Source organism: Zootoca vivipara, chromosome 3, assembly GCF_963506605.1.
Source record: "Zootoca vivipara chromosome 3, rZooViv1.1, whole genome shotgun sequence".
NCBI lineage: Eukaryota > Metazoa > Chordata > Lepidosauria > Squamata > Lacertidae > Zootoca > Zootoca vivipara.
Genome location: NC_083278.1, coordinates 51,525,074 through 51,551,418, shown reverse-complemented (window position 1 = coordinate 51,551,418; position 26,345 = coordinate 51,525,074). Strand labels below are relative to the sequence as shown.

General features: G+C 44.0%; 1 protein-coding gene across 4 annotated transcripts; it reads left to right on the top strand.

Moving 5' to 3' along the window:
* Positions 1 to 224: 224 nt before the first annotated feature.
* On the top strand, positions 225 to 26,344 carry LOC118082145 (amine sulfotransferase-like). Of its 4 annotated transcripts, none has more exons than XM_035109142.2 (7): positions 225 to 446; positions 16,322 to 16,466; positions 17,451 to 17,659; positions 18,172 to 18,298; positions 21,219 to 21,313; positions 21,813 to 21,993; positions 22,366 to 26,344. In XM_035109142.2, exons 2-7 carry the CDS (start codon positions 16,325 to 16,327, stop codon positions 22,488 to 22,490), a joined length of 879 nt encoding a protein of 292 aa, XP_034965033.2. In that variant the 5' UTR covers positions 225 to 446; positions 16,322 to 16,324; the 3' UTR covers positions 22,491 to 26,344. The 4 variants fall into 4 exon arrangements, with proteins under 4 accessions (XP_034965033.2, XP_034965032.2, XP_034965034.2 ...); XM_035109141.2 differs by lacking the exon at positions 225 to 446 and adding an exon at positions 10,414 to 12,575; XM_035109143.2 differs by lacking the exon at positions 225 to 446 and adding an exon at positions 10,414 to 12,579.
* Position 26,345: the final 1 nt, after the last annotated feature.

Sequence of the window (26,345 nt, the reverse complement as noted above, 5' to 3'; positions counted from 1 at the left end):
TCATCACTAGTTCCAGCCTGACCCCACTGCCCATCTCTGGGTAACTGGGCTGGATATGACAGTTGAACTAGGGATGGCATTTTGTGACAACCTGGCATTACAACTGTCTATTTCACCACTACAGTGCCAGGCACTATTGGAGACTGGGAAAACATGATGGCCATTGCAAAAATTGAAAGCTTTGACAGTGTTTTTCAGGAGCTGATGGAAAGGCTCCTCTTCAGGTTCTGCTGAACTGAGTCCGCCCCCAGCTTGAGAATATTTATACAGTCATACCTCGACAACCAAACACTTCAACTTCCAAAGGTTTCAACTTCCGAAGTCGACAACCCCGGAAGTCTTTTCACCACGCGCGGTCTGTGTGCGTGTTCTGCGCCCGCGCATAAGTGCGAAATCGCCGACAGCGCGCTTCAGAAACCGAAGACGGCTAGTCTTCATAAGTTGAGGTACCACTGTAGAAGCTTTTCCTCTGTCTTGCATGTGTGTACCAATTGTCCAGATCTTGAGAGATTTGCTGCAATCCAGCTAAAGCTGTGTTCGAACCAAGCAAACAGTATTTTGAATAGAGTTCTTTACTTAGGTCCTTCTCTAGAACAGGGTGTGCATGTGTTATAGTATCTGTCAATCCCTGTATTGCAAATAATTGGTCAAGAGCTGTGATTGTTAAAACAGATGTTTGTGATTATTTGAAGCCATTTTGAGTAGAAGTACTACAGGCAAGAAGTAATTTCCTTGTAATGGTCCAGGGGCGTAGCCAGGATCAAAACTAGGGGGGGGGGGCAAGCCATGGTCGTTCAGGGGCGGGGCCAAGGCACGGAAGGGGAGGGGCCATGAAGTGGGCGGGGCTAAAGGGCCAGCGGGCCTGATGACATCGTGGCGGTGGCAGCAGCGGCCACCTTGTGCTTCTGGGGCTGGTAGCGTTGGCGGCTACCCTGCTTGGCTGGAGAGGACGGGAGGGTCGGGCAGGCGAGAGGGGGGTGGCAGGGCGGGCAAGGGCGAGGCAAGACACGGCCGCAGCCACGACGGCTCTGAGGCGTTGCTGCATATCAGCATAATATTTCAACCATGGTTCAAGTCCCACCTTAGGAAAAAAATCCTGCATTGCAGCGGGTTGGACTAGATGACCCTTGTGGTCCCTTCCGACTACAATTCTACGATTCTATTGATATATTACCATACCATATGCATCGTTCTGCTTTCTTGAATTGTCCTACTCCTAGGCATAGCAGCCAACTCCTAGAGGCCTAGGTGCCTCTCCCCCCCCCCCAATTACTGGTAAATACCGTATTTGAAAGAGTCATCCCCCCATGTTGATGGGCTTTCTATGTGGGGCTTATCTGCCCCCCCGTATTTTATTAAGGATGGAAGAGGGAGGGAAGGAAGGAAGAAATAGAGAGAGGGATAACTCATATTTGTGGGTGCCTCTGGGTGACGCTGTGATGCTGGAACTCTGCATGTACAGGAGCCTTGTAAGCAGCTTTCTCTCTGCTTGATTTACAGCAGGCACGTCCAACGGGTAGATTGTGATCTACCAGTATATCACTGGATGTCTGTGGTAGATCACTGGTAGGTCACTGGCACCCCTAAAAAAAGCTCACCCAAAATTTTCCTCCTCCCTCAAAAAAGTTGAACTATGACCTGAAGCCCTAAACAAAAATGAGCTTCTTTTAGGAGGGAGAGAGGCCCAACAAGTTTGACCTAAACCCAAAAAAACAGGGCTTCCCTTCCTTTTAAAAAAACTCAACAGCTTTGACCTGAACCCCCCAAAAGGGGGTAGATCACCCCCAGTTTTAAACTCTGAGTAAATCAGAGTCTCTTGGGAGGTGGCCACCCCTGATTTACAGTATACAGATGCAGGAGGAGGGGCAGACTGGAACACCAATGCTTTTTATAAACATCACTGTGTCTGTCAAAGCTACAGCCTCCCCCCTTTCTTATTCACTTCTTTTTAGCCTTGCAGAGCCACCTTAGTCAAATTGAATCCTCTGAGTCTGCACCCTCATTAAATTGCCAATAGAACTCTTAATGCTCCTGAATGCTCATTAACAACTCCCACTTAAGAACAATAGGGTGAAATGGTCAGCTATCGAATCTTGCCTGGGGATATATGCTCCATTGTCTTAACTGCTTAACTACTGGTAGCCACTTTGCTTTATTTATTTCATGTGTTTTTGTTACTGCTGTGCCCCCCCCCCAGCAAGCGGAGACTTAGCTGCTCTTGCTAAAGCAAAGCCCTTTCCACTTCAGTTTTTGGAGGGGAAAAGTGCTGGTTATGGTCTGTAAAATACATTAATTTTTTTGCTTCTAGGGGGGGCAGCTGCCCCCTCCTGCCCCCCTGCCTACGCCCATGTAATGGTCCTACAAAATCAATATGGATACTTGATCATTTCCCAGGTGAAGATAAGTCACTTTGGTGATGTTAGGGGACCTCCGTACAGGGAGCCTCCGCATCTCCTGTTGACCAGCACATCGCCCAGTGAGAGCAGCAGCAGTGGGTCAGGTGAGGGGAATCAGGAAGTTAGCGGGATGGAGGTGTCAGGGCTCAACGATGTTGTATAGCCCTTGCACCGCCTTGACCAAGAGGTGGAGGGGAACAGGCAGCCCCTTCCGGCACCCAAATTATGGCGCGCCACTAAACCTAAGGTTGGGAGGAGGCGTTTTGGGGTGCCCAAACTCTTATGCTGGTCCCATAGCCGGAAACGTCCACTCCCAGATTCTGTGAGTGACTGAGAGATCATGTTTTCTGCTATCTCTGCACTGTAAATACTATGCACAATAAAACTCTTAAAGACAGAGTGGATTTGGGCGTCTTTACTCAAGAGTAGCTGCAACAACACCCTACAAGTGGGTTACACCAACTTGCTGAGTATGCATAGCTGTGTGATATAGTATAATTTCACAAATTGCAGAAAAAGTAACATAAGAATTACAATAGAAATTTTATTTTATGCTGCTTGTCATTTACTCACCTTTGGCCCCTGAAGAATGCAAATAGCAATCCATATGTTGCCAGAACAGATATTTATTTTTATGGTACTGAACAATCTCTTTGAAAGCTTCATTCCTAAACAAATTTATTATGAGGGAAAGTCTTATTGAACACATTTGGCTTTACTGCAGAGGACAGGGCTGCATGTCGCTTCCTTACCTTACTCCCCTGAATAATGGTTGTGCAAGAAGAGTGACAAAGTCTGATTCCAGAGGAACTCATCTGACCCCAAGGATAAGTGCCCCTACAGTTGTTAAGGAAGCATCTTTGTGGGAAGATTCCATGCTGATTAAGGCGATTTTGAAGTTTGCATAGATGTGTAGGAAGCCTAGGAGAGTTGAACTTGAGCAGCAAACACTTGAATTTGGGAGTCTCTTGCAGCCATTCTAACGAAAGAAGATCTCTCTGGGCCAAGTAAGAGCTGGTCAGCAATCTCAATGACCGTTCCCCACATAAAGAGGAGGCGCATTTTGCGCAGTGGCGCGCAGCCCCCTGGGATCCCTAAAGGCAGCCCTGGAAGTTTGGAAGCCGGCACTGCCTACCTGGGCTGGATACTGGTGTTCTCCGCCCACTCAGTTAGCCGTCCAATCCAGCTCAGGGAGGCGGGCCGGGGGGGTTGGCCAGGTAGGAACAGGTAACCTTACCTTGCACACGGTGGAAGGTGTAAATGGGGCAAAAGGGGGGGCATTGACCAAACACATAGGCCGTCATTGCCCTCCCCCTCCAGCGGCTGCGATCGAGGGGGGCGGGCTATCTGCTTGAACATATGTTTTCCAGAGTTAGCCCAACCCCCACACATGCTGGACAACCCTGAAAATTACCCCACGGCCGGCTGGGGGCTGGGAGGGATATACGCCCAATGCCTGCGCCAAGGGCATACCCAGCGCGGGGCAGGGGGGCAGAAGCAAAAAATAAGCGTGGCAAAAGCAGCTCCCCATCCTCCTCCCCGCTCCCTCCCTGGCTGTCTCTCCGGCAAAGCCTATCAGAGGGGAGGAGTTGTGAGCAGGAGCCGGTTCCCTGTGTTGGCAAGGGGGCTATTGGCTCCTTGCCTTAGCCGTCCCAGCTGCCACGCCCTGCCTACAGCACTCAACCAATAGTGCTGGCTTGGGGGCGGGGGCTAGTTGCATTCAAACAGCCGCGGCAGCCCTGAGTCATCCTTCCTTATTGCCTCCAGTCCTCCTTCGCTCCGCTGACAACCTTGGGCTTTGAGCCGGCAGCACCTCGTCGCTCGCCCCTTTCGGCTTTTCCTGGCTTGTCCACAGAAGCGGAATAGGTTCCTTCTCCCTGGGAGTGGTAACGTTCGGGGATCAGGGCTTGTACCTGCGGGGGGAGGGGGTTCTTGTTTTGGAGGCTTTTTTCTTTGCTGATTACTTCCTAATTGGGCATGTTCTGCCTTTTAACTGCTTTATAGTTCAGCAAAGGCTTTTGGTGGGGAGGTGTGCATCTGGGAGCGTGGCTGGGCGTTTTCCCCTTCCTGCATCTGGGAGTGTTTTTTCCCTTCCTGCTGCTGCTTGGCCTCTCCCCCCTTACTCCTCACTCCCCGTCTTTGCCTCTGTTAGGATTAATAACATATCTTTGTGGGGTGTGTGTGTGTGGCTGAGGGAAGCGTGTCCCGGCTGCACGGCTGTTTTATTTTATTTTATTTTAGTTGTCTTTGTGGGAGTGGAGCTCCCCCCCCCCCATCTTCGGCCAGTGAAGGTCAGCCTAGCTCGTTGAGGCAAGTTGTTGTTGTTGTTTAGTCGTTTAGTCGTGTCTGACTCTTCGTGACCCCATGGATCAGAGCACACCAGTCACTCCTGTCTTGGACTGCCTCCCGCAGTTTGGTCAAACTCATGTTCGTAGCTTCGAGAACACTGTCCAACCATCTTGTCCTCTGTCGTCCCCTTCTCCTAGTGCCCTCAATCTTTCCCAACATCAGGGTCTTTTCCAAGGATTCTTCTCTTCTCATAAGGTGGAGAAGAGGTGGAGGCCAAAGTATTGGAACCTCAGCTTCACGATCTGTCCTTCCAGTGAGCACTCAGGGCTGATTTCCTTAAGAATGGATAGGTTTGATCTTCTTGCAGTCCATGGGACTCTCAAGAGTCTCCTCCAGCACCATAATTCAAAAGCATCAATTCTTTGGCGATCAGCCTTCTTCATGGTCCAGCTCTCACTTCCATACATCACTACTGGGAAAACCATAGCTTTAACTATACGGACCTTTGTAGGCAAGGTGATGTCCCTGCTTTTTAAGATGCTGTCTAGGTTTGTCATTGCTTTTTCTCCCAAGAAGCAGGCATCTTTTAATTTCGTGACTGCTGTCACCATCTGCAGTGATCAAGGAGCCCAAGAAAGTAAAATCTCTCACTGCCTCCATTTCTCCCCCTACTATTTGCCAGGAGGTGATGGGACAACCACAACCACTTCAAATTTGGTGATGACCTGTTCCTCCAGATCAGCGGCACAGCCATGGGCACCCATGGCATGGCCCCACAGTATGCCAACATCTTCATGGCAGATTTAGAACGTTTCCTAGACTCCTACCCACTCAAACCTCTCTTGTACCTATGATACATTGACAATATTTTTATTATCTGGACACATGGACAACAGACCCTGGAAACCTTCCACCAGACATTCAATGACTTTCACCCCACCATCAACCTAACAATGAACCAATCTATGCAAGAAATGCATTTTTTGGACACTACTATAAAAATACAGGATGGACATATAGACACCACCTTATACAGAAAACCAACTGACCGACAAACATATCTACATGCTTCTAGCTACCATCCCAAACATACCAAACAATCCATCATATACAGCCAGGCCCTACGTTACTCTTAGAATTTTGAAGTGTCAGGCATAGCTCTAGTGGCTTTAGCCCAAACGTAGCAGAGTTTTCCTGCACAGCGCAGAAGCTAGTTGAGGTGGAAATGACTAGTCGGCTAGACGCAGAATAACTATTTACAGGATTTATTAAAAGAAAATAAAAGCAGCAGAGTTTCTGCATACAAAGCAAAGCAAAATAAATCCTTACTCTTTCTCTCTCCAACCATATACACAGCACTTCTACTCCTAACACCTAACAAAAACCAACTGTGCTAGCATTCCTTGATAACAGAGTTCAGTGCTGGTCGTTAACCAATCAGAAGAGAGTAGTTTCTAGGTCAGGCAGACCTTGGCTTTCTGCCAAGAGTAAATTGACACTGCCTTGAGTTAATTGTGTGAAGCCAGAATCTGTAAGTTTCCCATGAGAACCAATTAACCAATTAACAGAAACTGAACACCCCCTCACAGATTCTGCTGGACAATTAACATCTATTAACACCTGTGTAGGAACTTTTACTGTTCACTCATTTTTCCAGCAAACCTAAACCCTTGCACATTTGCTTGTTCTTTATCTTTGCCAATGGTTTAGTTAACACATCTGCCACATTTTCTTCACTTGATACATAAGTACATGTGATTACATTGTCTTGTACACTACAACGAACATTTTGGTATTTTACAGCGATATGTTTGGAACGTGACTTGAAACCCTCTGTTTTACTTAAGGTTATACAAGCCTGATTATCAATGTAAACTTGTACTGGTTCGCCACAATTTACATTTAAATCTGCTAACAAACGCTTGAAATAAACCACTTCGTTGCACAATTCACTCAATGCGGCGTACTCGGATTCCATTGATGACACACTTACGACGTTCTGCTTGCGCGATCGCCAGCTGATTAAAGCTCCACCGAACATTATGACTAATCCTGTGACAGATTTTCTATCTGGTAAATTTCCCCAGTCACTATCACAGTAGCAACTCAACATTTCATCCTCTGAAGAATTTAGTTGTAACATATAGCCAATTGTCTGTTTAAGGTATCTCAGAACTTGCTTTACCCCTTTCCAGGCATTTAGTGTGGGTTTTGAGACCAATCTACTTAGTATGCCTACGGCATAGCTAATATCAGGTCTGGACCATTGTGCTAGATACAATAGACTTCCAATTACAGAATGATATACCTCTGGATGTTCAAATACAGGACTCTCATCTGTATGAAGTGTTTTTATGAAACCTGGATCCATAGGTACCGCTGCCCCTTTGCAATCCTGCATCCTGTACGTAGTCAGTAGCTGTTTTATTTTGTTCTGCTGACTAATTAGGCAGCTGCCATCTTGGGCCCAGCACACTTCCAACCCTAGATATGCCCGAACAGGGCCTAAGTCCTTCACTTTGAACTTACTTGACAATTGCTTAGCAAACCTTTTAGTTTGTTTGTCTGTCTTGCAAGCATACAATACGTCATCTACATAGAGCAGACAAAACTCTTGATTACTGCCTGTACCACGTACATAAACACAATTGTCAGCTGTACTCTGCTTGAAGCCAAATGACACTAAGGCCTCATGAAAACATTTGTTCCAAGATCTTGCAGCCTGTTTGAGCCCATATAGAGCTTTGTTTAATTTCAGCACTCTATTGGAACCTGTCTCATACCCAGGCGGTTCAGCTAGATACAGGTCTTCTGATAATGATGCATGTAAATATGCAGCCTGTATGTCAAAATGATTTAACTGGAGTTTTCTCTTTGCTCCAAGCGTTAGAATCAGCCTTACACTGTCCCCCTTAGCGGTAGGGGAAAAAGTCTCGTCATAATCTTTTCCAGGCCTCTGAGAATATCCCTGGGCCACTAAACGAGCTTTGTATTTGTACCCTCCTGTCACCAGTGGTTTAAGTTTGTACACCCACCTGCAGCCTACAATCTTTGCCCCCTCAGGCGCTGCTACTGGTGTAAAAACCTTGTGCTCATTCAGAGAGGACATCTCTTCCTCCATTGCCTGTTTCCAAAGCTCTGCCCCCTCTTTTGGTAACTTTAACACCTCCTGAAAACTCTTGGGCTCTGCAATTACACTAAACACATTTGCAGTATCTGGAGAAAACCGCTCTGGAGGCACTCCTTTGTTTTGTCTTTTAGATCTTCTGGGAGAAAATTTTTCTTCTGACCCACTTTCCTCCTCAGAACTATGACCTCTCTTCTGTTGCTTAGCAACTGGTCTCTGGCTAATTGCACTTTCTTGAGAGCTCTTATCTGAACTTTCCTCCCCCTCAGACTCTGATTCTCTATGTTTACCTTCAGAGTCACGAAGCCCCTGGGAAGGTTCAAACCAAACCTCAGTATTGGCATGTAGTCTCTCCCAACCATAGCTTTAACTATACGGACCTTTGTCGGCAAGGTGATGTCTCTAAAAAGCAGAGACATCACCTTGCCGACAAAGGTCCGTATAGTTAAAGCTATGGTTTTCCCAGTAGTGATGTATGGAAGTGAGAGCTGGACCATAAAGAAGGCTGATCGCCGAAGAATTGATGCTTTTGAATTATGGTGCTGGAGGAGACTCTTGAGAGTCCCATGGACTGCAAGAAGATCAAACCTATCCATTCTGAAGGAAATCAGCCCTGAGTGCTCCCTGGAAGGACAGATCGTGAAGCTGAGGCTCCAATACTTTGGCCACCTCATGAGAAGAGAAGAATCCTTGGAAAAGACCCTGATGTTGGGAAAGATTGAGGGCACTAGGAGAAGGGGACGACAGAGGACAAGATGGCTGGACAGTGTTCTCGAAGCTACGAACATGAGTTTGACCAAACTGCGGGAGGCAGTGCAAGACAGGAGTGCCTGGCGTGCTATGGTCCATGGGGTCACGAAGAGTCGGACACGACTAAACAACTCTCCCAGCCACTATGTTCACAAAAACTGGCATTCCTGGAGATCACAATGCCATTTGTCCCTTCAGCAAATTGGAACCCTTTTCCTAGCTCCTGGTAGCCCACAAACACTAACTGTTTGGTCTTAGGATCTCCCTTCTTTCTCATTTGTTTTGGAATTAATACCCAGGCTTTTGACCCAAACACATGCAAATGGTCAATTTTGGGTTTTTTGCCAAACAATTTAAAGTACGGAGTTGTCCCTGTTGTTTGATGAAAGAGCCTATTTTGGAGATAACACGCGGTGAGCATGCTCTCCCCCCAATAAGACATGGGCAAACCAGCATCTTCAAGCATGGCAAACATCATTTCTTGAAGAGATCTGTGTTTTCGCTCCGCAATGCCGTTCTCTTCCGGGGAAAAAGCGTTCGTTTTTCTATGCCCAATGCCACGCTTCTGTAACCAATCTCTAAAAGCATTAGACATAAATTCCCCACCTCTGTCCGTCTGAATCCTTCTGAGTTTAAGGGACAGAAACCTTTCCACAGATGCCACCCAGCCTTTAAATTTAGTGAACACGTCACCCTTATTCTTCATTGGATAACACCAAGTGTAACGTGTCGCGTCATCAACAATTGTTAGCGAAAAACGCGATCCACCCCTGCTTACAGCAAATGGACCAACAACGTCCATGTGGACTAGCTGTAGCGGTGACTCACTAACTCTATCACTCCTGGGGTAAGAGACTCTGTGGGTTTTAACCTTTTTACAAATATTGCAGTCAAGGAACTGGTTACAACTCTTTAAATTGCACCCATCAGCCAATTCAGACATTTTCAGTACACTTTTCCAGCCAGCATGCCCCATTTTCCTGTGCAATAAGTGCACACAGTTGTCATGCATAGCTTTGTTGCTCACTGCAGGCTGAGATTTACTGACCACTGCTGCAACTTGAGATCCTGCTTTAAGCCAAAACAAGCCTCCCTCTGACTTAGCAGTGCCTAAAATCTCACCAGCCTTCTTAATCATGCAACTGTCTCCTTCAAAATGCACTTTAAACCCAGCTTTTAGCAAACAATCTACAGACATCAGATTGCTCCTTAATGAAGGTACACACAGTACATTTTGCAGGCATTCACGCAGACAAGGAACAAAAACTGCACCCCCCGAAATCACTTCAGAAGTACTTCCGTCTGCTAGAGCCACCTGGCTGCGCTGTGCCGAGTTCTTGGAAACAAACAATTCATCTGAATTTACAATGTGCCGAGACGCTCCCGAATCGACCACCCAGACAGCTTGTTTCTCCTCAGCAATCTTGACCTCGGCGGTCACCAGCTGAGCTGATTGTTTTCGTTTGAAGAATTTCTTTTGACGCTGCTGCTGCTGCTGATCTCGTCTCTGCTCCTGCACCGGCCGCTGAGACTTGACCATCTCCGGACATTGACGTTTTAGATGCGCTGAAGACCCACATCGGAAACAACGCCTAACAGCAAACGCTGACTCCTCACCGGCACGCTGCTGCTGCTTCACCTCTGGTACGGCATGAAAACTCCTTCCAAACCGCCCGCTTGTAGAAGCCTCTGCAGCCAACGACCTTTCTTGCTTCTTCTGCCATTCTTCAATCAAACGCCCAGTAACATAACTGACTGTTAAATCACCCTCTTTCATTGCTTCTAGAGACATAACAAGATTATCCCAGCTTTCCGGGAGAGAGCTCAGAATGATAGCCACCTTCTCCTGCTGGTCTAATGCACAGTCTCTTTCCTGAAGCGCAACAAACTTTAACTGCAGACTGCGTAGGTGTTCCTGCATTGTAACCCCAGGCTGTAACATTGCCTTGTACAATGCCTTGCGAATAAACAGCTTGGAAACCGCTGTCTCACGCACATGGAGTTCTTTAAGTGCTTGCCACACACCTCTAGCTGTCTTGATTCCCCTCACATACGGCAACTGGGAATCTTCCAGCCCCAAGACAATTGTGGCCCTTGCTCTTTGGTCTTTATCGAGGTCTTCATCATCAGGCTTCGCTGGAAACTTACTCACCACTTGCCAGAGATGATCCCTCTGCAGCACTGCCTGCATGCGTTCCGACCACAGCAAGTAATTGGAGTCATTCAGACGCTCAAAAGCCATCTGAACTGGTTGTGAGGCCATCTTGAGAGCGATGTCCCTGGAACCTGGAACCAGCTACTCACGGCCACCGAGAGAGAACAGGAACCACAGCACCCAGCACTCACACGCTGCAGCTGTCGTCCTTGACAGTCAGGAACCAGCCAGTCTCCTTCCGCTGCACCAACGCCACAGGAACAACGACTTCTGGAACTACTGGAACCTCTCCGCTTACGCTGACACCACCACAACTCAGGCTGGCAGCATGATACCCATAACCTCTTAGAATTTTGAAGTGTCAGGCATAGCTCTAGTGGCTTTAGCCCAAACGTAGCAGAGTTTTCCTGCACAGCGCAGAAGCTAGTTGAGGTGGAAATGACTAGTCGGCTAGACGCAGAATAACTATTTACAGGATTTATTAAAAGAAAATAAAAGCAGCAGAGTTTCTGCATACAAAGCAAAGCAAAATAAATCCTTACTCTTTCTCTCTCCAACCATATACACAGCACTTCTACTCCTAACACCTAACAAAAACCAACTGTGCTAGCATTCCTTGATAACAGAGTTCAGTGCTGGTCGTTAACCAATCAGAAGAGAGTAGTTTCTAGGTCAGGCAGACCTTGGCTTTCTGCCAAGAGTAAATTGACACTGCCTTGAGTTAATTGTGTGAAGCCAGAATCTGTAAGTTTCCCATGAGAACCAATTAACCAATTAACAGAAACTGAACAGTTACAACCGTATCTGTTCCAACTCTACAGACAGAGAATCTCACCTAAGAGATCTACAGCAAACCTTTTTAGAACTGAAATATCCACCTGATGAAGTTAAACAACAGATCAACAGAGCCAGACTGATACCTAGAGAGAACCTGCTGCAAGACAGACCCCAAAAAGAAAATAACAGAACAAACACTAGTTATCACATACAGCTCCCAAGTTAAAACAGTACAACGCATCATCAGAGATCTACAGCCTCTCCTGGACAATGACAGCTCCCTTTCTCAAGCTCTGGGAGGAAGACCTTTCATTGCCTACAGACAGCCACCCAATCTTAAACAACTCCTCACCCACAATAATACAACCACCAGGCTTAACATGGACACTGGTACCAGAGCCTGCAATAAACCCAGATGCCAACTTTGCTGCCACATACACCCGGACAACACCATGACTGGCCCCAACAACATCCAACATACCATCTCAGGACTATTTAATTGCTCATCTTCTAACATTGTGTATGCCATCAAATGCCAACAGTGCCCTTCAGCTCTCTATATTGGACAAACAGGCCAAACCCTACGCCAAAGGATAAATGAACATAAATCTGACATCAGATTTATTTTGGAGTTAAAGTTGGTGTTATTGGGGTGTAAGTCAGTGGCATATGTGTACAAATAGACATCCACTGGTGAATCTCAGGTCTCTCTTACCATTTGAGCCCATTTTCTACTACCGGTAGTGGACCTGAGCAGATGTAATACTGCATTTATTTCTTAAACAGACAAAGACCACTGTTGATATTGGCTGTTGCTTGTGCAAAGAAGCAAGTTCTCCTCCTGTTTTACATTATCAGCCTCTATTCGCCCTTGTTTACCTTTCTTTTCTTGCATAACATGCCATTAATGATTTACTAAGGAGGAGCCATTGGCTTAATCCAACTCTTATCAGCTGACAGAATTCTATAAAGCAGTTTCCTGGAGAGCTCTGAGCTTGAGCCTTGAAAAGCTGCAATACTCCAAGTGGTAGAAGTGACCTCTCTCTCTCCCCCACACACTTTTTGTCTCTAAAAACGAAAGGTAGGTAAGTTTTGTTGTAAATAAAACTTTCCAAGTTAAAGCAGGACTACTATATGACAAACAAGGAATTTACTCTTACTCGCATGAGTTCTGAGGGGCAACAAAGTATTTGCAAGAAAATTCTTGTCACAATTCATATTCTTTTCTCTTGTGACACACAGTGCAACATTTGTGCTACCAGAGATTAATACTGTAGTTATTTTAAGGGGACTGAATGTGAACTCCCATCGTGCAAGTGGAACCCTGCTCATTCGGCATGGGATAAAACCCTTAATTTATATACAGTATTGGAAAATCAAATGGAGTATTTTTCTTGTTACTATTTTATACATATGTTTTCCACTAAACAATTATTGCATTTCTTAGCGATAAAATACAAGATGTATAAAGAAAATTACAGTGATATTCTGGGTTAATGGCACTTTATTTTTTATCTTTGGCCAGTGAAGATCAGCCTAGCTTTGTTGTTGTTTAGTCGTTTAGTTGTGTCCGACTCTTCGTGACCCCATTGACCATAGCACGCCAGGCACTCCTGTCTTCCACTGCCTCCCGCAGTTTGGGCAAACTCATGTTCGTAGCTTCAAGAACACTGTCCAACCATCTTGTCCTCTGTCGTCCCCTTCTCCTAGTGCCCTCAATCTTTCCCAACATAGGGTCTTTTCCAGGGAGTCTTCTCTTCTCATGAGGTGGCCAAAGTATTGGAGCCTCAGCTTCACGATCTGTCCTTCCAGTGAGCACTCAGGGCTGATTTCCTTCAGAATTGATAGGTTTGATCTTCTTGCAGTCCATGGGACTCTCAAGAGTCTCCTCCAGCACCATAATTCAAAAGCATCAATTCTTCGACGATCAGCCTTCTTTATGATCCAGCTCTCACTTCCATACATCACTACTGGGAAAACCATAGCTTTAACTATACGGACCTTTGTCGGCAAAGTGATGTCTCTGCTTTTTAAGATGCTGTCTAGGTTTGTCATTTCTTTTCTCCCAAGAAGCAGGCGTCTTTTAATTTCGTGACTGCTGTCACCATCTGCAGTGATCAAGGAGCCCAAGAAAGTAAGATCTCTCACTGCCTCCATTTCTTCCCCTTCTATTTGCCAGGAGGTGATGGGACCAGTGGCCATGATCTTGGTTTTTTTTTTATATTGAGCTTCAGACCATATTTTGCGCTCTCCTCTTTCACCCTCATTAAAAGGTTCTTTAATTCCTTCTCACTTTCTGCCATCAAGGTTGTGTCATCTGCATATCTGAGGTTGTTGATATTTCTTCCGGCAATCTTAATTCCGGCTTGGGATTCATCTAGTCCAGCCTTTCGCATGATGAATTCTGCATATAAGTTAAATAAGCAGGGAGACAATATACAACCTTGTCGTACTCCTTTCCCAATTTTGAACCAATCAGTTGTTCCATATCCAGTTCTAACTGTAGCTTCTTGTCCCACATAGAAATTTCTCAGGAGACAGATGAGGTGATCAGGCACTCCCATTTCTTTAAGAACTTGCCATTGTTTGCTGTGGTCGACACAGTCAAATGCTTTTGCGTAGTCAATGAAGCAGAAGTAGATGTTTTTCTGGAACTCTCTAGCTTTCTCCATAATCCAGCGCATGTTTGCTATTTGGTCTCTGGTTCCTCTGCCCCTTCGAAATCCAGCTTGCACTTCTGGGAGTTCTCTGTCCACATACTGCCTAAGCCTGCCTTGTAGAATTTTAAGCATAACCTTGCTAGCTATAGAATTTTTGCTCCCTTGTAGGATTTTAAGCATAACCCAGCCTAGCTTTATTGTGACTTTATCTTGCCTGCTCAGTTGTCCTTTTGCCCAGCCACCTAAATTGCTCTTAATAGTTATCATTGTATGAGCCTGCAGCGTCAATTGCCTATCGTTCTCGTCGCCTAGCAACCAGTGTTTCAGAGGGATTTCTCATGTGAGTGTGGTTAGTAGGGAGAGCCCTTAGGAGCCTTTTAAAGAACAGAAACTTCTGCACTGTAGCTAAAGCCAATTAATCTGCTTTTTAACGTATCTTAAGTTCTATCTTAAATGGTGTGACTCACCCTGGGGACTGTTCCAGGAGTTTAAAAACTGCACAGGCTACTGGCTAGTCAAAGCTACTCCTTTAACAAAGCATGAAGTAGAGAACACTTTCTCTCCCACATTCCTTATGCACTAAGCAAAAAAAAAAAAAAGGACAATAAAATTGGGTCCCTTTTCACTAGATCACGATAAATTCAAACCTTGAGGGAGAAGAAAAGAAAAAAGACACAAGGTGCAAAATTGGTTATGAGGGAGAGAAAGGGACTCTGCTGCACCAAGTGTCAGGCCTTTGTGATCTCGGTGTGCGTGTGATGATTTCAGACCTAATTTGTGCATTCTGCCAACACAAAAGTTCTTGCAGCTCCTAAGTGATCTTTCAATGCAGAAGGAACACGCTCATTAGGTTTTTTTCACCTTCTCACCTGCCTTCATTAAGGAAGACCCTTTACAATCCCAATTGAACAGCAGGGGACAACTGAGAAGTGTCCCCCCTTTGTTAACATGTGTTTCTCCCCTCCATCACTGAGCACCAGAGAAAAGTGCTGCATGTAGATCATTTTTTCATCAAATTTGTACAGCAAAAAAACAGTTGCTGTTTTTGAATGTTTTAAGAATAAATAAACAAAGCCCTGGGAAACTAAAGTAAGAAGATAGAGAAATTGGATAACAAATCCCCCTCCCCCAGAATGTATCTAAACTGCGCCTCGGGATTACATGAACATCAATATCAAGAAATTTCCCAAATGGGTTTGGGGAGCTGTGAATTCTTAATTTTCTGAAGCAAACTTAAGACATGTTTATCAATTCAAAGGTATGGATATAGATCACTCAAAACCACAAAAGGGGGGGGTGTATCCTGCAACTAAAACAACAACTCTAATGTAGATTTATTTTGTTATAAAAATGCACACACCATGGTTTTGTTTCTGTTCGTTATTCTTCACATTTGCCTTTCCTTGTTCTTTGTATGCATAAAGACAACCTTCAATACCAACTTTTCAGATGGAAATAATATGTATCTGTCTCTCTTCTGCACACCTTTGCTGAGTATTTTAATCATAGTATTGCACACCTTTGCTGAGTATTTTAATCATAGTATCACAGAACTGGATGGTTGGAAGGGACCCCCAAGGGTCCTGTAGACCAACCCCCTCCAGTGCAGGAATCACACCACAAGCATCTCTCACAAATCAAGTTTGCTCCATCTTCCCTGTGAACAGGCCTTCAGATACAACAGAATAACAGAACCATTCACAGAGTTGGAAGGGAACCACCAGGGTCATCTAGTCCAACCCCCTCCAATGCAGGAATCTTTTGCCCAACATGGGGCTTGGAACCACACCCTGAGATTAAGAGTGTAAGCGTGGTGTCAGCTCCCTTAAAAAAGGTCAACAACTCTCGGAAAGGGCGGGCGCCGGAGGGATCGCCGGATATGCTTAAGACGGCCCTGGGTGCCAATGCAGGGAGGGCACTGCAAGAAGGGGGCTCTGCCGCCACCTAGGTGGAAAGTTCACCACTGCATCAGGCCAACGGGGAACTGACTTGGAGCAGCCAGCCTCCTAAACCATGGCTTGCCCCCCCCCAGTTTTGATATTGGGTACGCCCCTCCTTGAGATATGCAAGAGGAGTAGGATTTCACAAAATGACACCTCTATTTCTTTGCGATTTCCCATTTTTGCATAATAGAGGGAACTGTTCTCTTCTATTTATTCTTATGCAGGCAATGGAACCAGACGAGAAATACCTTTACAAATACAAAGGATTTTATTTCCAGCCTGATTTGACTCCAGTAGAGTGCTTGGATACCTTGGAGGATTTTGAAATAAGGGACAGTGATGTATTTTTATTCACTTATCCAAAGTCAGGTAAGAGTGTATTTTCATAGGAAGAACCATGATTGTTTTTCAACCATGATGGATACCCACATAAATCTACATAGCATCTGTATTATCCTAACTCAGGTCTAAAATCACATGCAAAATAAAGGTCAATATGGGTAGTTTGGAACTCACCTGGATACATAAAGGTGAACTGGCACAATTATTATATAATGTTTTCCACCAGTGTCAACCTGTTTCAGATTTTGAAAGCAATATAAAACATTCAAATTTGCTTGCTAGGGGTTTTTTGTATTAATGACTTTCAGGATTTTGTATGTGGTTGTAAAATGGTGTTTGTAAAATTCTATTCTTAAAAACCTTTCATCTTGTGACTCTTTGCCAATAATAACAGGGGTCTGTATCCAATGCAGTTCTGCCCCACATGTAATAACTTCCACTCACACACCAGAACTTCCTTCACTCTTCTTTGGAGTACTTTGTAGAACCAGACAACCTTTTTTTTTATTCCCTGGACTTTGACTATCATTTGTATAATGTGCTGGGAAGAATCTGGAATAGAGCGTTTGGTAGCTTTTTGAAAAATAAAGGAACTTATTTGCAAATATTGTTCTGTCTTCCCAAATCCTCAAATTATATGAAACCTTTAGATGAACTTCGCATTTCTCATCCACAATGGAAAGGAAGCCTTGGTCAATCTTCCTCATTCCCCCATTGCTGCCCCTATTTCAGTGGTGATCTGTGTGACACCAAAATTTGGTTCCCCCTACCTCCCACCTTCTATTTTATATCATAGTGGTGGCAACCCGTGCAGCCAGATCCCTAAATCTGCCTCTGCTTGCTGTGTTTCCCATAATTCCCTTCCTCTCCCTCATTTCTTGTCTCTAACAGTGTTGCAATTCACACAGTAAGCTCCTCGATGCAGAGACATGTTGTTCTCAGTCATTTCACTCTAAGTACTAAGTACTGTACATTCATGGCAATGAATGAATTAAATATTCTCGTTTATAGGCACAGTATGGACTGAAAATATTTTGAGCTTGATTTATCATGAAGGTCATCGAGATGGAACGGAAAACTTGAATTTATTAGACAGGTTTCTGTCGCTGGAGTTCAATATCCGCAAAATGGATTACGCCAGTTGCCCATCACCTCGCCTCTTTGCTTCCCATCTACCCTACTATTTAGTACCCAAGGGATTAAGAAACAAAAGTGCAAAAGTAGGTCACACCACTATTATTATTTGATCAAATTAAACATTTGTCTTGCCTTATTTAAATTAACATCTCAGTTTCCGTTAATATTTCTCAGTTTTAGAGGGCAGTTCATCCAGTTGCAATTGCATTGTCCATATGAATGAATAGTGCTTTGTACACCCTGAATAATTCCCATGACTCCTACACAGCAAAGATTTTATGCTCCATAACAGTCAAAGTCTTGTTGGAGGGTGGCCTCCAACACTCTTAATAAGAATAAGTTCATTTGACACCATAGGATTGCACTGTGTGTGTGACATGCATGTTGCAAAAGAGTGTGAGGCTGCCAGGGCTATAAAGCAACTTGGAAGCATCAAGAATGTACAAGAAGAGATATGTGAGATCCATCCATTTATTCTTTTATGCATATATACCCCACATTTCACAGCCACAGAAATAACTAACAAAACCAAACAAAAGAGACAGTAGAAACAATAAGATCAGCAATAGAATAGAATTGGTTGTTGTTCCTGCAGGTTGTTTATGTGGTCAGAAACCCAAAGGATGTATTGGTTTCCAATTACCATTTCTCCAAAACTGCAGTCACATTAGAAGAAGTAGAAGATTTTGGAATTTTCATGGAGAGGTTTTTGGCTGGAAAGGGTAAGGATGATTTGCAACTCTAAAATGAATCACTTTTGTCCCTTCATCTTTATCCTACTTTGACAACAGATTAAAGAAATTCTCTGTGTGGTAAGGAAAGTTTTCAGAGTGCCACATCTGACGCCATGTCCTAACATATTTTCCACATCCCTCCTGACAGACCCTGTCTCCCCAGCTTCTCCTGGGGAGGAAAAAAAACTTCAACATGTAGCGGAATTCAGCAGAGTATAGACCAGAGGCAATATTTCATCCAGGAGAGCTTTTACTTGTGATGAAGGCAAATGAGCATAATGGTCATCAATTCCAATACATTCAGGATCGGCACAGACCATTAAAAATCCAGTTGCAGCACTTACAAAATTTAGAAACTTATAACATGGCTAAAACTTAACATTAAGCTTGCTATGTATGGACACTCCACACCTGAAGGAAGAGAGACAGAAAGAGAAAGTAAAACCCAGGCTCCATCTGGCCGATATTTATAGTCAGCATGACCTTGCAGAATAGAGATAAGGGAACCAGTTGAAACCAGCCTGTACTCTAAAAACAATCATAAGGCTTCTGCCTGCTTCTAGAAGTTTCCAGAAGCTTCCAGAATCCTCTTATATTAATCAGAACAGGAAAGAATAGAAAGACCTCAGAACATCACATCAATACTTTCTGCACTAAGAAATGCAAAGCGGCACATCCATCTCAAAGTGTCTCCCAACTGAGACTCCAACTACTCTGTACACCTAATGGTCTTTGCTGCTCGACCAAAACCTAATTTGTGGTCAATTAATGGTATTCCCATAGAGCAGGTTAGTTGCTTCAATTACCTGGGTCAGATAGTTCGATCAAACAGGTCCTTCTTGGCACACAGAGAATATATAGCCACAAATGCTTCTAAAGCAGCTCTGTTGATTAGATCCCTGTATTCCAAGAAACAGGCACAAACAGTAGATGTTGCCCTGCGACTCTTTAAAATGAAAGTTCTCCCACTACTTCTGGTGGGCATTGCCTTGGGTTCGTGTAGGGACTTTGTAAGATTGGAATCTATCCAATCACAATTCCTCAGGGCCATTCTCAGGATCCCCCCTTCTGTTGCGGGTGCGATCATGAGATTGGAGACTGGTTGCCAAGCCTTTACGTATGTGGCCCTGAAAGCGAAATTATGGCTATGGCTCAAACTATGTTTCAGACCGATGGGTTTGGCCCCCCTGATTCTGAGGGATAATTTTAAATCTCCATGGGAAAGGGAAGTGGTAGAGGAAGTGCAAAAGTGCGGTGTGTCCTCCCTTTATATTGAGTCCATGACATACAGCCGCGCTAAAGCGATGATCACTCAGAGATTGGGGGATATCGCCAGACAGGAGGACATAGCCCGCGTGAAATCTGGGATGTTTTTAGGGGAGCAGGTGTAACGGTCTGCACCAGCCCGTTACCTGGCGGATATCCACTACGTGGAATACCACAGACTAATTACTGCGGCTAGATTGAATGTCCTTGATTCGGCGGTTTTGAGGGGTAGATTTGGAGGAGTCCCATACGGTCAGAGAATGTGCCATTGTGCCTTGGGTGAGGTAGAATCCACAGAACACATTCTACTGAGTTGTCCCTTTTATAATGATTTAAGGCAATATCTTATAGACCTGTATTTATCTCAGTTTAGTTCCCGACCAAGAGAACGGCAGGCAGCATATTTGCTAAACAAGCCCACTGGGAAAATAACCTTCTCAGTGGCTAAATTCCTCTTCCTGGCGCTCAAGTGTCGGAAACGTATAATCGAATGTCTTGATGTGGGTTATCTGTAGGAGGTTTAGTAGCGCGGTCATATCCCATTTATATATCCCTCTGATGCCTTCAGTTTTATATTTTTATATTTTATGTATCCCTCTGATGCCTTCAGTTTTATATGTTTATCTTTGTATTGAGAAATGTTTTTGTTTCTGACTATTGGTCGAATAAAGTATATTGATTGATTGACTACTCTGTACACCATTTTATGCTACTGCTGACTAGTGTCCATTGAGGCAGAAGGTAGGGAAAAGGTCTGGCCAACTCCCAAAGCAAATCAGGCTGATTTGCATATTGCCTTCAATGGGCTGAATCACCTTCAAATCATTACAGGGTGGCACACCTAATCCTTAATCAAGTGTAGAGATTTGTGTTAAATTGTAACTCAGAAACCCAGACAGGGTCTCCCAAATGTTGCAAGTATTAACTGCCACACCATATATGGAAAATGCCAGAGTGGGAAGGTAGGGAGCTGGAGGAAGGCTATCACTGATCTCAGCCCATGCACCACTCTCCCACCACATTGCTTGGAAGCACTGCAGGCAGCCTTAAAAGGCAGAACTCTTCTGCAACTTCTTTCTCTGAGAAAGTGTTTGGTAAGGATGGGTGGTATTAGTTCAGCTTCTGCTTAATGGTTTGTAACCACTGTGGTTCTTAAATTGATTACTTTAATTTTTTAAAATGGAGTTTATACGTTTCTACTGCTCCCTTCAGGGACCCAGGTGGCGCTGTGGGCTAAACCACTGAGCCTAGGGCTTGCTAATCAGAAGGTCGGCAGTTCGAATCCCTGTGACGGGGTGAGCTCCTGTTGCTTGGTCCTCAGCTTCTGCCAACCTAGCAGTTCGAAAGCACGTCAAAATGCAAGTAGATAAATAGGAACCGCTACAGCGGGAAGGGAAACGGCGTTTCCATGTGCTGCTCTGGTTTGCCAGAAGTGGCTTTGTCATGCTGGCCACATGACCTGGAAGCTATACGCCAGCTCCCTCGGCCAATAATGCGAGATGAGCGCGCAACCCCAGAGTCGGTCACGACTGGACATAATGGTCAGGGGTCCCTTTACCTTTACCTTTACTGCTCCTTTCAGAATGTTTTCAAAAAATAATAAGATCTACATTTAATGCCAAATCAACTTCTCTCCAATCAGTACTTGCAAGTTTATGGCTGGACCATGTGGAAGGCTGGTTCTCTCACAGGGATGACTTCAATATTCTGTTTCTTACCTATGAAGAAATGAAGAAGGTAAGTTATCAAAATGCTATCCAGTCTGATATTAACAACCATCAAAACTCACTTCAAAAAGTCTAGTAGGTCATGGACTCAGGAGCAGCTTTTCAGACCCCAGGCTGTGAATAATGCACTGTAGCCATTTCCCCTGAGGGATTATGGGGCTATAAATAAAATGTCATGGTTCCAAGCAAGATATGTCATTTCACAGGCCCTCTGATGCTGAGGAAAGATGTCACAGAACCTCCCTTGTTTCTGCAACTGGGGCATTTATTGATTTACTTGTGGACTCAGTTGAAAGAGATGCCCCAGAATATAATGCTGGCCTCATGGAATAAAAGCAACATGAAAATATAATATAATGCAATGGCAATTGTTACGAACTAGGCAAATAAAGATGCAGGCTGCTTGTTTTCCCTGCTTGTTATCCTGCCTATTCCATGAGTTTTAGGCACTAGGCTGTTGTGCCTCTCAATTGTGGATGGCCTGACATTAAAACCACGTCCCATTTCAGGATCTAAGAAGCTCTGTATTGAAATTATGCAACTTCCTGGGAAAGAGACTGACAGAAAAGGAGGTGGATGCTGTTGTGGAACAGGCTACATTTAATAAAATGAAAGCAGATCCCAGGGCAAACTTTGAGTTCTTGCCACCGGATATCATAGACCACAGCAAAGGACATTTTCTTCGCAAAGGTAAGTTAATGGTAGAAAAAACTGACTTGGTGTTGCTTGCAGAATCTCCAACAGATTCACCTGATAATTACACTGAAATGTGATAGCTACCAAGTAATGGTGATTTCATTTTTCCAGTCTTCATGAAACTCTTAGTTTCTGTTATTTGTTAACTTTAGAGTCTTATATTATGACTTTCCCTGTTGTTGTTTTTCTTTGTTCTAATTATGTACTGCATATTTGAGAGTGGCATAGTTGTCTTTCCAATCTGGAATGTAGCAACTTATTCACACGGAGGCCCATATTGCCAACTAGGGATGGAATATATCTGGAATTATGGATATTTTTTTGACAACCACAATGCACTTTCTTTCTGTCTGCCTCCTGGCCCAGGCACTATTGGAGACTGGAAGAACACGATGACAGTCGCACAAAATGAAAGGTTTGACAGCGTTTTTAAGGAGAGAATGGAAAAGTTGCCCATCAAGTTCTGCTGGGACATCAATGATGAATTATGAGTCTGCCTTCAGCTTGGAAGGAGGAAATAAAGTGGACTGCATGCATTTAATCCAGGCCTATTTGTAAGATTCAGCAAAAAACTCTCACGTGATTTAATGGCATCCTAATGTTTGAATATGTGCAATAAAAATTTTTTAAACACCACAATACAATTACATTTGTACTGTCCACTTCTTCTGTTTCTACATTCCAGCATGCCCTAATTTCTGACTCACTGTGCAAAAGTTAAGGAATCCCAAACAAACTATTGGGATATGTAATTGTATTTTAATTTGGCACTGTTATACTGAAGCTACCATTGGATTATTGTGATTGAAAATTAATAAAAATTATCGTCAAAAACACCCAAACTAACTAACTACTGGTGACCCAGATGGCAATGTAAATCATCTGACTCAATCACTTCATCTATTTATTTATTGTGGGTGGAATTCAACTTCACACTCTTCCAATTGTTCCATCAGGGCAACAATTTCAGTCTGCCAGATGGCACAATCCCCCCTCACCTTCCTTACCCTCTGCACCATTTTGGGGTTCGCCTGACCCCAACAGAGACACTTTTGGGGGTGGGGAATATGCAGGGAGGAAAAGTGGGAAAACTGGACAGTGTATTCTTGATGCCCGTAGCAATCTCCTTCAAGGGTCGGATTGTAAAGGGGGAATTTCCAGTGGGATCATGGAGCAGAGAGAAAGGGTTAAAACAATTTTGGGGGGATGGAGGAGGTGAAATGAGGACCCCAAGAAGCATCTGAGCCCAGAGAGAAGACCAGTAGTCCAGACAATAGAGAGGCACCAAGCAGGTTGGTAGAGAAATATTCTGCCCTGTAACATTGGGCACCTCAAGCCAGACACTGCCAGTCAGCAAGAAGCCTTCTCCATCAGGGGAGGGGACTAGAGTAAATTGAATGCTAAGCCATTGCCAACACTGCAGCCATCTCCAAGGACACACAGATGCCAGCGCCAGTGCAAACAATCCTTGCAGACCCAACCCACTTGAAGGGGTGCCTGTTTGCTTGCCTGTCTCCTTAGAGAACTTAGGGCCAAGGCATTCTTGGAACAGTACCCAAGCATATGAAGGGCGAAAGCTGCACTTTGCCGCGTCCTGAAGGTCTAGGAAAATTTAGCCCAGGGTCCAACCTGACAGCAGTGATCAAACTCATCAGGCCCTGGGCAAGGTCTCCAGAGCTCAGAGGGGCAAATCATCACTAGTCCCAGCCTGACCCCATTGCCCATCTCTGGGTAACTGGGCTGGAATTGACAGCAAAGCAGTGAATAAGCCCTCTGCATCCTACCCCCACAATCTATTGTCAGGAAAAACTTCTTATGTCCATCTTGTTGCATGCCACCCCAATCTTCGAGCACTATGAGATTCCAGGGATTCCAGGAGCTCTTGCTCTCAAAAATGGTATGTGACGATCCCATGTTTGGGAGACATTACACTGAAAGAATGTGCATGTTGATCTTGGAACCTTCCAATAAAGGTGCTGGATTCTGCTGCAGCAAATAGGGATGGCATTTTGTGACAACCTGGCGTTCCAACTATCTATTTCACCACACTGCGCCAGGCACTGTTTTTGCAATCCATCTAAAGCTGTGTTGGAACCAAGCAAACAGTATTCTGAATAGAGTTGTTTACTTAGGTCCTTCTCTAGAACAGGGTGTGCATGTGTGATAGTATCTGTCAATGCACGTGTTGCACATAATTGGTCAAGAGCTGTGATTGTTGAAGCACATTTTTGTGATTATTTGAAGCCATTTTGAGGAGAAGTACTACAGGGAAGAAGTAATTTCCTTTTAATGGTCCTACAAAATCAATATGGATACTTGATCATTTCCAGGTGAGGTTCAGTCACTTTGGTGGGATACACCAAATTGCTGGATATGCATAACTGTGTGATATAGTATAATTTTGCAAACTGTAGAAAAAGTAAGGTAAGAATGACAATAATTTTATTTTTTTATGCTGCTTGTCATTTACTCACCTTTGGCCCCTGAAGAATGCTTGTGCAATTAGCAGTCCATGTGTTGCAAATAATTGGTGGAAAACTTTGATTGCCGGAACAGATATTTATTTTTATGGTACTGAACAATCTCATTGAAAGCTTCATTCTTAAACAATTTTATTATGAGGGATAGTCTTATTGAGGACATTTGGCTTTACTTCAGAGGACAGGGCTGCTTGTCACTTACTCACCTTGCTTCCCTGGAGTATGGTTGTGCAAGAAGAGTGACAAAGTCTGATTCCAGAGGAACTCATTTGACCCCAATGGTGATAAACCGAGGGCCATAACTTTGACCTGAGTGGATTTGAAAAAGTAGTTCAATGGGAAAACCCATTAGAACTCCAATATAAAATTTCCTCAAAAATATTTTAGATGGAGAAAGCATTTGATTCCTACTGAATGGCAATGATTAATCAACATTCAGTCCCATGCCAATCTATAGAAACACAGTTGTATCTTCATACTGCATGCCAATTCAAGGCAGCGAAGTTTGATAAGAGACAAGTGCACCCAGAGTGTATTCCTTGCATTGTTTGACACACATTCTCCCCCCTGTAGTTCACTCAGCAAACATGATCACATGAAAAAACACAGATTCCATCTTCTACAGCTTATAAGAATACGTGAATAAAAATGGTTATTGTGCTCTTCCAAGAGGTTAGCAGCACCCATTCTTTGGATGTCAAACTGCAACCAGACTCTGATATTTATAAATTATCACAATATAATTTAGTGCAGGTTGAGTCACCCAGTCCTATTCTCAGCAAGCAATAGGAGTGCCAGGATCCATCTTTGCTTTCAAAATAAAAACTGCCTCCGCCTCTCTAAGTTTTTATGGTATGGATGAGTGAAAAGGTGTATCGTGAAATTCAAAGATGTGTGAATGTTGATGGATGAACTGAAGCTGTCTTTCTGTTCACATACTGTTTCAGGAAGTTAGGTGGACTTGCATTAAAATATTGACCAGATTTCTCCCCATCTCTGCTCTGGAGTATTATTACTGTCTGCCTGGCAAGTAAATCTGATGGAGAAAAGATGCCAGGGAACCAAAATCTATCAGCCACTAAAACATCTATCACTCCAACATATGAAGTCAGTATCATTTATTAGGAAACATAACTGAGATTTGGCATCATTTGAAATAAAAAACCCTGCAACTATAAAATAAATTGTGCTTTCACAATCTCAGGGGTGCATTATTAAAAAATACCCTGTGGTTTTGTGGGGGAAGAGCTGAGGTACAGAGAGGAGACAAAGTTGTGGAGCTGCCCAAGCCCAAGACATTGAAAGTGGTTTGCAGGGTAAATTTGGACAGTTTGGCATGGAGAAAACAGGAAGCCATCAAGTGCATTTTCTAAGCAAAGGTATTCCTAAAATATTAGTTTTAGATGATAAACAAAAACAAAATGAGCCATTCCTGCATGTGGTATTGTTTAGTGGGAAATAGCTTTCATGGAATTCTGACTAGGATGACTGGGAGCTGTCCATCTTGATGTGGACTCTGAAAATCCTTCAAAATCTGTTGGATCTGAAAGTTTATTCCTGGGCATGAATCACGTTTGATCTCAGATAAGCTGTGTGCAAATGAAAAAGGTTGCTACTTTTCTTGGATAGATTTCTAAAACAACCAATGCTAATTATTTAGTAAGTTTTAGTAAAACAGATAGGAATTATTTCGGAGTTAAAGTTGGTGTTAGCAGTCAGTGCAGGCATGTGTGTACAAATAGACACCCACTGGTGAATCTCAGGTCTCTCTTACCATTTGAGCCCCTTTTTCTACTAGTGGACCTGAGCAGATGTAATACTGCATTTATTTCTTAAATGGACAAAGACCACTGTTGATATTGACTG

Bases quoted from the DNA above. Each gene is read 5' to 3' on its own strand.
- LOC118082145 (XM_035109140.2), top strand. From the start codon at position 16,316: ATGCAGGCAATGGAACCAGACGAGAAATACCTTTACAAATACAAAGGA. The intron at 18,299-21,218 runs GTAAGGATGATT...CTCTCCAATCAG, and splicing joins GAGGTTTTTGGCTGGAAAGG to TACTTGCAAGTTTATGGCTG. The intron at 21,314-21,812 runs GTAAGTTATCAA...GTCCCATTTCAG, and splicing joins CCTATGAAGAAATGAAGAAG to GATCTAAGAAGCTCTGTATT.